The sequence below is a fragment of the Physella acuta genome, unplaced genomic scaffold (genome assembly GCF_028476545.2).
Source record: "Physella acuta isolate Inbredline_101_S28 unplaced genomic scaffold, ASM2847654v3 ptg002110l, whole genome shotgun sequence".
Taxonomy (NCBI): domain Eukaryota; kingdom Metazoa; phylum Mollusca; class Gastropoda; family Physidae; genus Physella; species Physella acuta.
The window spans coordinates 10667-27500 of NW_026733611.1; the positions used below are offsets into that span (position 1 = coordinate 10667).

General features: G+C 38.7%; 1 protein-coding gene and 1 long non-coding RNA gene across 3 annotated transcripts in view; one reads left to right on the top strand and one right to left on the bottom strand.

Annotated features, from left to right (window-relative positions):
• The first annotated feature begins 707 nt into the window (after positions 1 to 707).
• Positions 708 to 13642, top strand: LOC131932200 (aquaporin-5-like). 2 transcript variants are annotated; one of them, XR_009384503.1, is made up of 7 exons: positions 708 to 1643; positions 4027 to 4151; positions 5914 to 6046; positions 8737 to 8874; positions 9284 to 9364; positions 10653 to 10962; positions 11002 to 13642. XR_009384503.1 is itself a non-coding variant. In XM_059289080.1 (6 exons), exons 1-6 carry the CDS (start codon positions 984 to 986, stop codon positions 10884 to 10886), a joined length of 1371 nt encoding a protein of 456 aa, XP_059145063.1. In that variant the 5' UTR covers positions 708 to 983; the 3' UTR covers positions 10887 to 13642. The 2 variants fall into 2 exon arrangements, 1 of the variants encoding a protein (XP_059145063.1); XM_059289080.1 differs by having other exon boundaries at positions 10653 to 13642.
• A 1847-nt stretch (positions 13643 to 15489) lies between these two features.
• The window catches only part of LOC131932202 (uncharacterized), a 3501-nt gene continuing 2156 nt past the window's right edge, over positions 15490 to 16834 (bottom strand). Inside the window, exon 3 of the long non-coding RNA XR_009384504.1 lies at positions 15490 to 16532. This is a non-coding gene — a long non-coding RNA (uncharacterized LOC131932202). The remainder of the gene's footprint in view (positions 16533 to 16834) is intronic.

Consider the following 16834-nt stretch of genomic DNA (forward strand, 5'->3'; position numbering starts at 1 on the left):
TCTACTTATTTTCTGATTATGTTAAGAGAGACGGGGGGGGGGGCTTGGGAGAATCATACCTGATAACTAATATTCGAGAAAGGAATGTTTTAGCATCTATAAATGGGAATTCATTAGCAGGATTCATGGTTGAATGATTCACCCTAGCCGTCTTCCAGACACTTCCTACACCTCCTCAGTGAAGCGTGAACGAATTCCATTGGATGATTCAAACATTTTTTGTCATACATGGACTTTAGACGAGTGAATTCAAAAGAGAGGAAGTCGCTTATAAAAGTCTTAAATGTTAATTTTATCGCAAGGTGCTCTATTTCTGTAGCAGGAAAAAAAATTAAAGTTATTTTTTAACTACAATTTCACAATATTTAACTCTATTTGGGCTGCTATAATTATATCATAATCCCAAAGCATCTGTTTAATCTGTATGTTGAGCTTATAAACATTAAACCATACAAGCCTGAATAGATTAACTATGATACAAGATTATCAGATGTAGGCTGGTTTGATCCTGGTTAAGGAATTCTTGTTTAAAAATAAAATACCTTTTTATCTCGGTCTATCAGCTAATTTTGTGTTTCCGGCGTGCGAATGTGTTGCTGCGAATAAGCGAATAAGGGGGCGAGAACGGAGGAAGTGACCCCAGTTCGACAGGTAGGCCTTACTATAAAAGGGCTTGCGGGAGAGTCGTTTCCCCTCGATCGCTAGAGTCACTGGTTGTGCGTTGATTTCAAACGGCGGAGTGTTTTTCTCTGTATGCCTTGTGCTGTATTTTCTTGGATTAATCTGTGAACTACTGTGTGACTTATTGCGTTTTTGGATTTCATATTAAGTTTGATTTCAAGAAGAAATTTAATAGTTTTTGAAGATGGTAACAATATAGCATAAACCATCGGTATATTAGTCTATTAGTTTGTGTTTTTTTCTCAATTAGATCTACTTGAATTTCAGTAAGTACTAAAGATCTTAGACTAGTTCAAACAGTTATGGCTAACCTAACCCCACACATGATGAGAAAAGGCAACGGCTCGTCAGACGACCTAGACGAACTGTTGTGGAATAACTCGGACACCGTCCGTAGCGCCATCAAACGGGTCAACTTCGACAACAACGACCCTTTCACCATCCACCAAAAGCGCGTCGAACACAGAACAAGCGTCAGGGAAATTTTCCCCGAGCCCGAAGATGTGACGCCATCACCACAGAAAAACAGTTTACCTCAAACTGAAAATGGTTCCACGCCACAAAAAGTCAAAGACAGTTTTACTCAACCTGAAAACGGGAAAACGCCACAAAGAATAGTCCGATCGTCTCCGACGTGGGATAAAGATCAACCTTTAACAATCACAGTAGAGAAAGAGGATAAGCTGGATAGATTAGACAGGTTCGACAAAGGTTTGTTTTTAGAGAAGATGACCATGACGTCAGACACGGACAGCATCAAGAAAAGTCACCCCCGGGGCTTGCATTTCTTCCAGCGGTACCGGTGCTGTTTTAGTTTCCTGAACACGGAGTTCGACGATCTCATGAGCATCTCGTTCTGGAAGGCGTGTCTGGCGGAGTTCTTCGGCACCTTCCTGCTGTGTTTCTTCGCCATCGCCATGGGGTTGCACAAAGACGGCTCCCCGCCTCCCCCGCTACTTCAGGTGTGTAGTGTACACAGTTAAAAATAGATTTTGTGGGTGTTTGTGGGGGAGGGAGGTGTTTTAACCGTTGATCATTGTCGACATAAAAGTTGGGTATAATGAGAAGTGTAGGCCTACAGGTGATTTCTGTGTGCTTGACGAAGACCTTGGGTCGAAACGTCCATAGTATTTGTAACTGTCTTTAACTTGTTAGGTAGCTAACACTATCTTTTATTACTAATTGAATCAACCTCACTACAGCTAGGGCCTACTATTTTGTATTAATCTTTAAAAGGGGTGTTAGGTTACTGGTAGTTAACTAAATATTATGACGTGGTACTGTTAATCCTAACCCCAACCCTAGTCCTACCATACGCCTTCCCCTTATTTCTATCATTAAATCTAGTTAAGATTGCAATACTACCGGCAACACACATATTTTAGGAAGTCTATAATCGGACCCCTGTATCCACATTCATCCGGCCTACGTTTAATTTTAGCCTACTCGTCACCAGAAAAATAGGGGTGATACGTTTTTTTCTTTTGTTAACAATTATCTCGTTACATTTGTGTGGACTGGTCCCTCAGTCTATCTGGAAAAGTCCCGATGCCCCCCCCCCCCTGGATAATGTCTCAGTGGGCCCCGACTAAGGTGCTATAATAGTCCTATTAATGTTTTGATTGAAAAGGAACTAATTTATGTTTTACCATTCTTCATTCCAAAGCGTAAATTACAAGCTTTGAGAAAAAAATACACAATGAAAAATTCACTCTGCCCATTTTTAGAATGTCCCTTATGACTTAGGACACTGCCAGTCCTACCATGATTATAGAACTGTTAGTGTATTTGTCTGACATAATATATAGACCTACTGGTACAAATAAACCGACATTACTCAAACTTCTGACCCTTTGTTTTCGCAAGTGGATAAGTATATGGTCTTTCTTAGATGTCGGGCTATATTGTTTAATTTAATAAGATCCAGTTTCTTATATCAATGGCTACACAAATATTAACTGTAGTCTAGTGGAAAGGGGACGGAGTGAAGAAAAAAATTTTTACCAGCTTACAGCCCAACTAGATACAAAATGTAACTAAGAAAATAAACTTAAACTAGCTATTATTCCAACTATGACTTTTTTTTGCCCCCCCCCCCCCCCTCCTTCTCAACTCAGCACCTGTTAATACACACCCAGCACCACACTGTGTAGCGCGAATATATTTAGAATCTGACACATAAGGCGACATTACATCCGGGGGCTTTTTTTTGTAAAGGGAAGTAACACTGTTGATACCATCAGACCGTAGCGAGCATCCCAGCATCCGTCTTCATTGTGTGTTGAAACTACCGCTCTATGAACTAGGTGAACGTTTGTCTATGTTGAACGTACCCCACGGTACACAGTAATGTGAACACTCCCATGATTTCATTCAAACTGCGTTATGGGACAATCCTTAGAGGTGGGTTACAAAAGACGATTTGCGTACAAAAAAGTTGATGCGCAGCCTACGTGTTGGTAGTTAGGGCTACATTAAAAATAGTTGCAGTATCTTTAAAGTATTATTTCAGGAGGGGCTACATTATAGTGGTTGCAGTATCCTTAAAGTATTATTACATGAGGCTCTATAATACTAGACTGGAGTAGGTTAATTAAAGGGCTTATCTACGCTGGAGTTAATAAATGCCTAATTGGGGTCATGCTGTGACAACTTATAGGTATCTTTTGTTCAAAAGATATGGTTTATTAGTACCAATATTAGGGATAAGTAGTACCAAAGGTGGATGGGTTCAGTAATTACATGAAATGAGGCCTCGTAGTTTTCAAAGGCGGGGGGGGGGGGGGGGGGGGGGGATGGAGGCGGGGGGGGGGCCTGTAGTCTTCAAAGGTTGGGGACAACTTAATTTTCTAAGACGGCGGAACAGTAGTTTTTAAATAATGCATAGTTTTTAAAGATGGGGGAGGGGTGGGTGGGTTGGATCCCGTAGTTTTCAAAGATGTGGGAACACAGCTTTTTAAAGATGGGGGATTTAACATAGAACCAGCCAAATGACCCTAACAACAAACCATCCAAATGACCCTAACAACAAACCATCCAAATGACCCTAACAACAAACCATCCAAATGACCCTAACAACAAACCATCCAAATGACCCTAACAACAAACCATCCAAATGACCCTAACAACAAACCATCCAAATGACCCTAACAACGAACCAGCCAAATGACCCTAACAAAGAACCAACAAAAATGACCCAAACAACGAACCATCCAAAAGACCCTAACAACAAACCAACAAAATGACCCTAACAACGAACCAACCAAATGACCCTAACAACGAACCAACCAAATGACCCTAACAACGAACCAACCAAATGACCCTAACCTATTTTCCTGTTACCAGGGGGCGCTGGGATCTGGTCTGTTCCTGGGTGTCCTCATCAGCTGTCTGGCAGCTGTCAGTGGGGGTCATGTCAACCCAGCTGTCACTGTCGGGTTTGCTGTCATTCGCGAGATCAGTCTAGCCAGGTAAGATAATGAGCTAATTGTTGTTTGTACTTCCGGTTAATCATCTAAGTCACATAAAGTGTGTTTCACTAAAGGTGTGTGTCTCTTAATGTACGTGTCACTTTTTGTGCGGGTCACCTATTGTGTTATGTGTCACCTAATTCGTATGTTACATGTCCCTTACTATGTAAGTTATGTGTCATCTAATATGTATGGTATTTGTCACATAATGGGTATTGTGTGTGTCACCTCATGTGTATATTTTGTCTCCTAATGTGTATGTTGTGTCACCTCATGTGTATGTTGTGTCACCTCATGTGTATGTTGTCACCTCATGTGTATGTTGTGTGTCACCTAATATGTATGTTGTGTCAGTTAATTTGTGTGTTGTGTGTCACCTAACTTGTATGTTGTGTGTCACCTAATGTGTATGTTGTGTGTCACCTAATGTGTATGTTGTCTCACCTAACGTGTATGTTGTATGTCACCTAATGTCACCTAATGTGTATGTTGTCTCACCTAATGTGTATGTTGTGTGTCACCTAATATGTATGTTGTGTCACCTAATGTATTTGTTGTATGTCACCTAACGTGTATGTTGTATGTCACCTAATGTCACCTAATGTGTATGTTGTCTCACCTAATGTGTATGTTGTGTGTCACCTAATATGTATGTTGTGTCACCTAATGTATATGTTGTACGTCACCTAACGTGTATGTTGTATGTCACCTAATGTCACCTAACGTGTATGTTGTCACACCTAATGTGTATGCTGTGTGTCACCTAACGTGTATGTTGTATGTCCCCTAACGTGTATGTTGTATGTCCCCTAACGTGTATGTTGTATGTCCCCTAACGTGTATGTTGTATGTCCCCTAACGTGTGTGTTGTGTGTCACCTAATGTGTATGTTGTGTGCCACCTAATGTGTATGTTGTGTCACCTAATGTGTATGTTGTCTCACCTAACGTGTATGTTGTATGTCACCTAATGTCACCTAATGTGTATGTTGTATGTCCCCTAACGTGTATGTTGTGTGTCCCCTAACGTGTATGTTGTGTGTCCCCTAACGTGTATGTTGTGTGTCACCTAATGTGTATGCATGTATGCCCCCTCAGGACCGTGTGCTACATCATCTTCCAGTGCTGTGGTGTATGTTGTGTAACCTAATGTGTATGTTGTGTGTCACCTAATGTGTATGTTGTGTCACCTAATGTGTATGTTGTGTGTCCCCTAACAAGTGTTGTCTCACCTAATGTGTATGTTGTGTGTCCCCTAACATGTATGTTGTGTGTCCCCTAACGTGTATGTTGTGTGTCACCTAACGTGTATGTTGTGTGTCCCCTAACGTGTATGTTGTGTGTCCCCTAACGTGTATGTTGTGTGTCCCCTAACGTGTATGTTGTGTGTCCCCTAACGTGTATGTTGTGTGTCCCCTAACGTGTATGTTGTGTGTCCCCTAACGTGTATGTTGTGTGTCCCCTAACGTGTATGTTGTGTGTCCCCTAACGTGTATGTTGTGTGTCCCCTAACGTGTATGTTGTGTGTCCCCTAACGTGTATGTTGTATACCCCCACAGGACCGTGTGCTACATCATCTTCCAGTGCTGCGGTGTATGTTGTGTCCCCTAACGTGTATGTTGTGTCACCTAACATGTATGTTGTATGTCCCCACAGGACCGTGTGCTACATCATCTTCCAGTGCTGCGGTGCTGTGAGCGGCTCTATGTTGTGTGTCCCCTAATGTGTATGTTGTGTAACGTGTATGTTGTATGTCCCCACAGGACCGTGTGCTACATCATCTTCCAGTGCTGCGGTGCTGTGAGCGGCTCGATGTTGCTGAGGGAGATAACACACGAGAACATGGTCGGTGGCCTGGGCGTCATCCACCCACCTGAGGGGATAGGGAATCAGCAGGTGAGGGCACGTTTGACAGGTGTGTTAGTGGACAGGTGTGGTAGTGGACTGGTGTGCTAGTGGACAGGTGTGCGAGTGGACAGGTGTGGTAGTGGACAGGTGTGGTAGTGGACAGGTGTGGTAGTGGACAGGTGTGGTAGTGGACAGGTGTGGTAGTGGACAGGTGTGGTAGTGGACAGGTGTGGTAGTGGACAGGTGTGGTAGTGGACAGGTGTGGTAGTGGACAGTGCTGTCAGTTGTGGTAGTGGACAGGTGTGGTAGTGGACAGGTGTGGTAGTGGACAGTGCTGTCAGGTGTGGTAGTGGACAGGTGTGGTAGTGGACAGGTGTGGTAGTGGACAGTGCTGTCAGGTGTGGTAGTGGACAGTGCTGTCAGGTGTGGTAGTGGACAGTGCTGTCAGGTGTGGTAGTGGACAGTGCTGTCAGGTGTGGTAGTGGACAGTGCTGTTAGGTGTGGTAGTGGACAGTGCTGTTAGGTGTGGTAGTGGACAGGTGTGGTAGTGGACAGTGCTGTCAGGTGTGGTAGTGGACAGTGCTGTCAGGTGTGGTAGTGGACAGTGCTGTTAGGTGTGGTAGTGGACAGGTGTGGTAGTGGACAGGTGTGGTAGTGGACAGTGCTGTCAGGTGTGGTAGTGGACAGGTGTGGTAGTGGACAGTGATGTCAGGTTGTGGTAGTGGACAGGTGTGGTAGTGGACAGGTGTGGTAGTGGACAGTGCTGTTAGGTGTGGTAGTGGACAGTGCTGTCAGGTGTGGTAGTGGACAGGTTGTGGTAGTGGACAGTGATGTCAGGTTGTGGTAGTGGACAGTGATGTCAGGTTGTGGTAGTGGACAGTGATGTCAGGTTGTGGTAGTGGACAGGTGTGGTAGTGGACAGGTTGTGGTAGTGGACAGTGATGTCAGGTTGTGGTAGTGGACAGTGATGTCAGGTTGTGGTAGTGGACAGTGATGTCAGGTTGTGGTAGTGGACAGTGATGTCAGGTTGTGGTAGTGGACAGTGATGTCAGGTTGTGGTAGTGGACAGTGCCAGTGACGTAGGCAGGGGGGTTAGGGGGGGGGTCATATATATATAAAGTATGAGGGGGGGGGGGGGTGCAAATCGAAAGTTTGAGGGGGGGTGCAAATCGAAAGCTTGTCCCCTGGTAAAAATTGGACCCCCCCCTTGAGACAATCCTGGCTACGCCACTGGACAGTGCTGTCAGGTGTGGTAGTGGACAGTGCTGTCAGGTATGTGGCGGTGATGGCAGTGTGGTCGACAGATATGGTTGTTACGACAGTGACATGAATAGTGACATGGGGTGACATGTTTATGTTCAGAGTAAATGTCCGAAATTTTTGATTTTCCCTGTCGCCTTTCTCTGCTATTGTCTCGGCATATTCCACACAACGTTAGTTATGGGGTCATCCTTTTATGACGACCACAAAAATGTATGATTTTAGACCCCCCCCGCCTCCAGTCCACAACTCGATTTTTTTTCGGACCCCCCCCCCCCCCCCCTTGTGGACGTTATTAATGGATGCCCCCTATCCGTTTAACATTAACTACTCAATTATCAAGTTTATTTTTAAACACTTAGTAAATGTAACAGATACCAAAATTAAGATTCCTTGTACACAACACACAGTACAACAAAGTAAATTTACTTGTACACTTATACAAGAACTTAACACCCAGTTGACAATTACGTTAATTTTCTATCAAAAGATACGGGCACTGTGAGAATATGTGTACACAAAACACAGTGGCTTCCCTTGCCCTACTAAATGTATACAACCAAGGGAGACAAAAATTGTTTCAACTACAACTAGTCCCGGGTACATAGTACATACCTGATCGTGTCGACTCTAAGTCAACCGTCCATTTCACACGTGACTAAACAATGACGTCACAGCAATTTGACTGAAAGGGTTATGGGAGTGCGTGTTTGCCCGTAGTCCCCTCCCCCACCCCTTCCATTGAGGAGCCGGTTAGATCTGGTTTAAACAAGAGAAGGGTTTGACATGAATGACGCGACAGGACTAGAGTCATTGAAGAAGTTATTGAATTTTTTTTCTTCTTTCAACCTCTGGGGAGTGGTGATTGCGTGGGACGTCACTGAAACTTGTTTGAACGTTGTACGTTTAAGAACAATTGGTTTAGCCGTACCTCAACACGTGTTTAAAATATTGGTTAATATTTTAAATAAGTTTAGACAAGTTTGTCTACAGGATTGGTGTAGTTACTATAGCCCTAAATCAAACGATTTACCTTACACTAAAACTCGTATGCATTTTGTTAAACCAGATCCAACATATTCATCTAGATTCTTTGAAAAAAAATTGTGGTTTTGTATTTGATAATAATTTAAACCGGTCTATTTTGTAATAAAATATTTGTTAATCGTCCCTAGGCTAACCCTGGCAAAAAACAAAATAGGATTTTTAACCTAAAACAAAACGCTGATGTCCTAAAGTTTGACATTACATTGATTCTGTTGACTTCGATCTCTAGGCTTATTTAAACTTAAAACAAATAATTGTTTCCACCAACCGTATTATTACATATTAGTACATATTCAAATCTTAACTTGGTGTTTTGTAATTTAATCTATCATCTTTACGCCCTAAATGTTTCTCTGTAAATTAACAATACGTATATAAATGTAATATACCTTAATTTTTTGTGTTAAAAGGCTTTTTATAACTCTTTCTAGGCAATCGTTGTTGAAATGATGATCACAGGATTTTTAGTTTTTGTGGTTATGGCCCATGTGGACAAGGGTAGGAGAGATATTCAGGGTTCTGTCCCCTTCATGGTTGGACTCACAATATTTGCCAACGTTTTAGTAGGGGTAAGTGTGATAGTGTTGTGGGTTATTTTTTTTTTTTTTGTTTGTTAGTTTATTGTTAATAAATCACAATATTTAAATTTAATGAAACAAAATTTCTTTTATTTTATTGTTTAGAAATAAAAAATCGCAATACTTAAATTTAATGGAACAAAACTTCACTTAAATTCTGGTTTCTAGGAAATATTTTGTTTCTATTTTTGCAATAATAGATTGAAAATCTAAAATTTATTTAAAATATCATTATTATTCTACCAGAAATAACAATAATTTAGCATTTTCTCCTGTTAATGAGTCCTTTTAAAAAAAAAATGTTTTATGTTACAAAAGTGAAACTTGTTTTTAGTTAAATCAAATGGTAAAAAAGACAATGTCACAACATACACTGAACTATGTACTCACCTTCCCACAGGCTCCAAGCTCTGGTGGATGTATGAATCCTGCACGTGCATTGGGTCCTGCTGTTGTTATGGGAGACTTCCAGCACCAATGGGTGAGTACATATACACATACAGTATTTAATTAGGTTATGTGGAGTTGGATGGACATATATACATACAGTATTTAATTAGGTTATGTGGAGTTGGATGGACATATATACATACAGTATTTAATTAGGTTATGTGGAGTTGGATGGACATATATACATACAATATTTAATTAGGTAATGTGGAGTTTGATGGACATATATACATACAGTATTTAATTAGGTAATGTGGAGTTGGATGGACATATATACATACAATATTTAATTAGGTTATGTGGAGTTGGATGGACATATATACATACAGTATTTAATTAGGTTATGTGGAGTTGGATGGACATATATACATACAATATTTAATTAGGTAATGTGGAGTTTGATGGACATATATACATACAGTATTTAATTAGGTAATGTGGAGTTGGATGGACATATATACATACAATATTTAATTAGGTAATGTGGAGTTGGATGGACATATATACATACAGTATTTAATTAGGTAATGTGGAGTTGGATGGACATATACATACAATATTTAATTAGGTAATGTGGAGTTGGATGGACATATATACATACAGTATTTAATTAGGTAATGTGGAGTTGGATGGACATATATACACACAGTATTTAATTAGGTTATGTGGAGTTGGATGGACATATATACATACAGTATTTAATTAGGTTATGTGGAGTTGGATGGACATATATACATACAATATTTAATTAGGTAATGGGGAGTTGGATGGGGTTTTCGTTGCACATCCATTGAGGGTGGTGACGGATGTGAAGATGTGCTACTGTGGGCTTTGACATTTTCTGAAGAAATATGTTGAATTGATGATAGTTTTATGGCTAGTTTACTAAAGAGTTGGGGGGGGGATGCTAGAATCTGAAATGCTATTGAGAGGGGCGTTGGCTGTTTATACATATTTCCATAATGAACGTTTACCTTTACAAAACTAACAAGAATTGTGTGAAGGTACTTGTGGGCTTACACAAATTTGATTCTTAAATTTTGATTATAATATAATCAGAATAAATGATTTAATATTTAAATAAGTCATTGAACAAGTCTTTAAATATTAAATTTAGTTTATTGGCAATATTAGATAAAGATTTAGGATTATTTGAGGTTAAATTTTAAACTTTCTTGCTTGAAAGTGCTAAAATATTAATCAAAATTTGATCTAAATGTTCAAATTTTTAAACAGTAGATATTTTCTGTGTAACTGATCTAGAATAGAAGCTCTATATAATTATGCCTGGAATGCTAATCACAAATATCTATTTATAGATCTACTGGATCGCCCCACTGATTGGTGGAGCACTGGGTTCATTGCTGTACACTAAAGTGTTTGCTGCCGACGCCTCGTTCAAGTCCATGATGGTCTCCTGCTGTAAGGCCAAGCCTGCAGATACAGCAGAGTACAGGTCTCTGCTCAAGAACAAGGAGAGGGAAAAGATCTCTGAAGATAACATCTGCACAGAGATTCCCATGCTGGAGAAAGCACCAGAAACCAATGTCTAAGTTGAAATATCAATATCTTTAAAACCTATGTCTGATTTTCAAGACTTCAAACATAGAATATCATTGAAACCTATGTCTGATTTTCAAGACTTCAAACAAAGAATATCATTGAAACCTGTCAGAATTTCAAGACTTCAAGCCTAGAATATTATTAAAAACCAATGTCTGAATTCAAGACTACAAGCCTAGAATAGCAATTGCGGATAATGTTCAGAATATCATTTTTAAGGATTTCACGTCTAGAATAACGCATTTTACAATCATACATTTCCATCAGGTTTTTTTATATTCAGCTTCCTCGGGGTTTTTCCTGAGCTTGTGTACATATTTTTTAACTTTGTTTTATCAGACTCATTGTATTTAAAAAAAAATTATTTTACTTTGTTCATGAAATAACTGTCATTAGTTTAAAATATTTCTACTGGTATAATGCTTGTCTCTATTTTTTACTGGATTGTCTCCTATTGTCATATACAAAGCATTTTGACAAAGTATGTATTTACTTTGTGTATCCCAAACATTCCTGATTGCAATGTGGCTACTGTTTTTTATGCTAATTTTTAAAACGAGTAAATAGATATTGTTGGATATGATCTCTCAAGGTTGTGATTGTAGAGACTTTTAAAAGTTTTGTGTTGTTTTACAAAGGATTCTTGCTCTTAGTTGGTGAACTTTTATTGCTGCTAATTCTCCAGCTTGTTAGAATGATGGCTATTGCTTGTTGTATGGGGGTGAAGAAATGCGTTGGTTATCTAGGGTTAAAGGTCATTTTCATATGCTAGGGATTTATGTTTTTATTGAAATGTATGGTAACAACTTGACAATGGAAATGGACTGTTATTAGTACTGAAAGATGTCATTTAACATAAAACTTATGACGCATGTCATGACATACATCACACATGACATGTCATGACACATCCCATGACATGTATGTGGATTTATTGTTCCTATGGTAACATACATTTTAAACACCTTATTCCAACCCTGTATGTGTAACTCGGGTACATATTATGACAGATGCTGGGGTACTTACGTGCAACTATTTCCCTTTTACCTAAAGTGCAATTAAAAAAGACATAGTAATGTTTTTGTATGGTTGTTGTTTCCCACATTGGTTTTCATTATTGTTGGAAGCTCTTGTTAATACTGTAAAGACTTCGAAGGGTAAGAAAATATAAGGATGTATTTACATATGAGGATTTGTGTTCATATGGGGATGTATGTGTGTATGAGGATTTCTGTGCATATGAATATGTATGTATAATTGAGGATATATATAAGGGTGTATGTGTGTATGAGGATATATATGTGAATAAATATGTATGCATGTGTATATGAGGATGTATTTACATATGTACCTGGGTAATGCAGTAGGGTTTTAGTAAGGTGTTTAGTAAGATGTGTCATGGGTTTGGTGTAATGAGATTTTTTGGTCTGGTGTTTTGTCATTGATATGTAAGACATGATGTTGGTTTTTTGACAATTTCTATGTTGGTTGACTTGATGTAATTTTACAGGCAGATTTTACTACTGTTTTTGATGGTGGTTCTTGTCATGTTTTGAAATTATATTTGGAATGGTGTTTTGTATTGACGTAAACCTATACTCCCCCACCCAACCTAGTCTCCAAAATATTGACATTAAAGTGGACACAGACAGGTATAACATTGACTCTCAGTGCTGTGGTTAGATGCATGTTGTATGTGAATGTATCACTGTAGGTCAAGGTCTAGGAATTGCTTGATCCTACAATTTCTAGTTTTTTAAACTTCTAGTCTTAGCATAATTTTTTTGTACACCCGGACAGCAATTGCAGACAGCTAAGACAGCAATTGCAGACAGTTCAATACCACACACAATAAAAACTGTCGACAGTTTTTTTGTGTAAATTATTTTAGGGAAATCATTTTTTTCTCTGAAGAACATGGTCTCTTGTACTCCAAATGTCAGAATGTATGGTCCATTAAACATTGTATTATGTGACCGCCCTCATTCTGGTTGGAGAGTAGCCTTGAAAGAAACCTTTGCATTAAACTCTCGACTCAGTAAGCCAAGTAGTTATAACATACAACTGTGTTGATCAAATGTTTAGTGGGATTACAATGTTTTTAAAAAATTGTATTGACTTTATTGTAAAGACTATAGCCAAATGTATTGTGTTTAAGTAAGATGAAAGACATGCATCCCATAGCACTGCCTAACATGTGAAGCACACATTTAAAGATGCCATTCTATAGTCTTAATCGGGAATTCCAGAATGATTATTTTTATATATTAAACTGTCACTTTATTTTTAAAATCCTGGAATTCCCGAATAACCATTTTAATTTGCTCATGACAATTCTATAAAGCATTTCATTATTTTTAGTTAATTCATCAGGGTAAAGACATATTAATATTATAAAACTATACTCGTGCTTGATTGTACATATCTAGTTTTGGTGACCTGATAATAAGTGCATGCTATTGTTTCAAATGTATATTATACAACAAAGTTTTTACTGTAAATATACTTTTATTTGATACATGGTGTCACCACATAAAATGTTATTTTTACAATTATGAGGTTAGTGTTATATGGGCGTGCTTCACATTTATGGCCCTATGTAAAACACAGAGCTTCGCATTTTCTCATGTGCCTTATTTTTTTCTCATCAAAGTCATGTGTCATTATTTTATGTCAAATGTCATTTTGTACTTCATGTTTTCTGACATTGCTAATTTACTTGAAATAAAGTCATAATTGTAAGTCTCTAAGACATCAGTTATATACTTATAATGTAATTATGTATTTGTCATTATTATATTTGTTTGTTTACTTTTTGCTTTAAATAAAAGATCATATATTGTAATTGTCTCAGAGTAATTGGTCACTGTCCTACCCATAGCAGTTAGTCACTGTCCTTCCCATGAATGTTAGTCATTGTCCTAGCAAGGATATACTTGGTTATTGTTCTGCATTGGATACACTAAGTCATTGTCCTACCCACGATACTTTTAGACATGTTCCTACCTTTAGCAATAGAAGTTGGTCATTGTCCTACCTAAGATAAGTTGGTCATTGTCCTACCTAAGATATGTTGGTCATTGTCCTACCTAAGATAAGTTGGTCATTGTCCTACCTAAGATAATTTGGTCATTGTCCTACCTAAGATAAGTTGGTCATTGTCCTACCTAAGATAAGTTGGTCATTGTCCTACCTAAGATAAGTTGGTCATTGTTCTACCTAAGATAAGTTGGTCATTGTCCTACCTAAGATAAGTTGGTCATTGTCCTACCTAAGATAAGTTGGTCATTGTCCTACCTAAGATAAGTTGGTCATTGTCCTACCTAAGATAAGTTGGTCATTGTCCTACCTAAGATAAGTTGGTCATGGTCCTACCTAAGATAAGTTGGTCATGGTCCTACCTAAGATAAGTTGGTCATGGTCCTACCTAAGATAAGTTGGTCATTGTCCTACCTAAGATAAGTTGGTCATTGTCCTACCTAAGATAAGTTGGTCATGGTCCTACCTAAGATAAGTTGGTCATGGTCCTACCTAAGATAAGTTGGTCATTGTCCTACCTAAGATAAGTTGGTCATTGTCCTACCTAAGATAAGTTGGTCATGGTCCTACCTAAGATAAGTTGGTCATTGTCTTACCTAAGATAAGTTGGTCATTGTCCTACCTAAGATAAGTTGGTCATTGTCCTACCTAAGATAAGTTGGACATTGTCCTACCTAAGATAAGTTGGTCATTGTCCTACCTAAGATAAGTTGGTCATGGTCCTACCTAAGATAAGTTGGTCATGGTCCTACCTAAGATAAGTTGGTCATGGTCCTACCTAAGATAAGTTGGTCATTGTCTTACCTAAGATAAGTTGGTCATTGTCCTACCTAAGATAAGTTGGTCATTGTCCTACCTAAGATAAGTTGGACATTGTCCTACCTAAGATAAGTTGGTCATTGTCCTACCTAAGATAAGCTGGTCATTGTCCTACCTAAGATAAGTTGGTCATTGTCCTACCTAAGATAAGTTGGTCATTGTCTTTTACAGTAGAAAGTTGGTCATGATCCTACCCAGTTTACACTGTACAATGAATTAAATAATGCCATATACAATTGGTCATTGTCCTACCCATGAATGCTAGTCCTACTCATCATTATCCTACCCAATAATGCAAGATATCAGTAAATGACTTGATTTTTTACACTTCTGAAGTAATAAATGACTGACAGTATTTAACTATTGACTGACACCATCAGAATTGTGTCCAACGCCCTGTCTAGTCAGGAACTGAAAGTTTGTAACCTCAGATTGTCCTTGTTGTATGACTAACTTGGACTTTGTGGATATTTGCTTCACATACACTGACCTAAGAGACTTCTGTCTTACTGAGCAAGTCGAATGCATTAAATTGGTACAACTCTGTTTCCGTTGTACAGGAGAATGGAATTGGCATTGACCTATAAGATATTCCTCTAATGCAGGGAAACTGTTAATACACTATCGGCAATGTGTAGCTAACATGACTTAGGTTTTTGGAATAAAATACAAAAAACATAAAATGATAAGAAATAACTCTTGGCAAATGTGAAGATATTTGGTTTCATTGGCTTTATTAAAATACGTGAGACATAATCAAAACAAAACTTTAGAAAAAGAGGAATTGAGTAAAACATGTGAGGTGACAAATATGTTGGAAACAACCATCTAAAATTGTTTTCTACGGAATCAAAAAAAAAACATTATAAAATAAACGTAAATCAAAAATTAAAACTTTAATTAATATAAATAAACCCATGGCAATATTGTTTGAGAGGAACCTGCTAACAATTATCCACACTCAGCAAAAAGTAAATAAAAAATAATATATAAACTTATTGTACGATTTCCATCTTCATTTTCAGCTGAATGAAGTATCAAATTTAAATAATTACCAATAATTAAAATACTATTGGTACAATATTTCATTACAATTATTTTGTAACCAAATGTCAGTAAACAATGTTTATCTGACCGGTAATTTCACCACTGTAGACGGTCACCAGTTCAAATGTCACCACTGTTCATCTCACCATTGTTCATCTCAGCAGTTCAAATGTCACCATTGTTCATGTCACCACTGTTCATCTCACCACTGCTAATCTCGATTATGTTCACCTAATGTCACCTCTGTTTATGTCACCACTTCTAATGTCACCACTGTTCATCTCACCACTGTTCATCTCACCACTGTTTATGTTACCTATGTTCAGCTCATGTCACAAAAGTTCGTATCCTGGTCATCTCACCACTCATCACCTCACTACTTCATCTCACCATTTATCTCACCATTTCATCTCACCATTTCATCTCACCAGTTCATCTCACCATTTCATCTCACCATTTCATCTCACTAGTTCACCTCACCACTCCTCATCTCCCCACTGTTCACCTCACCAGTTCATCTTACTAGTTTATCTCACCACTCCTCATCTCACCACTCCTCATCTCACCACTGCCGCAGCTGTCCCTAGATCGTATAACACTGACACTGGTACCGTCTGCTTGACTCTGGACACACCGAATAAGACAGGACACACGTGCCGCCATACTTGCCCAGGTCACGACACTTTTCGTCACAGGTTTGCCATCTCAGGCCGGTCAAGAAGTTGGTCCACCTGTGGTCAAGTACAAGTCAAGAAGTTGGTCAACATGTGGTCAAGTATAAGTCAACAAGTTGGTCAACATGTGGTCAAGTATAAGTCAACAAGTTGGTCAACATGTGGTCAAGTATAAGTCAACAAGTTGGTCAACATGTGGTCAAGTATAAGTCAAGAAGTTGGTCCAACTGTGGTCAAGTATAAGTCAACAAGTTGGTCCACCTGTGGTCAAGTATAAGTCAAGAAGTTGGTCAACATGTGGTCAAGTATAAGTCAACAAGTTGGTCAACATGTGGTCAAGTATAAGTCAACAAGTTGGT

Bases quoted from the DNA above. Each gene is read 5' to 3' on its own strand.
- LOC131932200 (XM_059289080.1), top strand. From the start codon at position 984: ATGGCTAACCTAACCCCACACATGATGAGAAAAGGCAACGGCTCGTCA. The intron at 6,047-8,736 runs GTGAGGGCACGT...AACTCTTTCTAG, and splicing joins AGGGGATAGGGAATCAGCAG to GCAATCGTTGTTGAAATGAT. The intron at 8,875-9,283 runs GTAAGTGTGATA...ACCTTCCCACAG, and splicing joins TTGCCAACGTTTTAGTAGGG to GCTCCAAGCTCTGGTGGATG.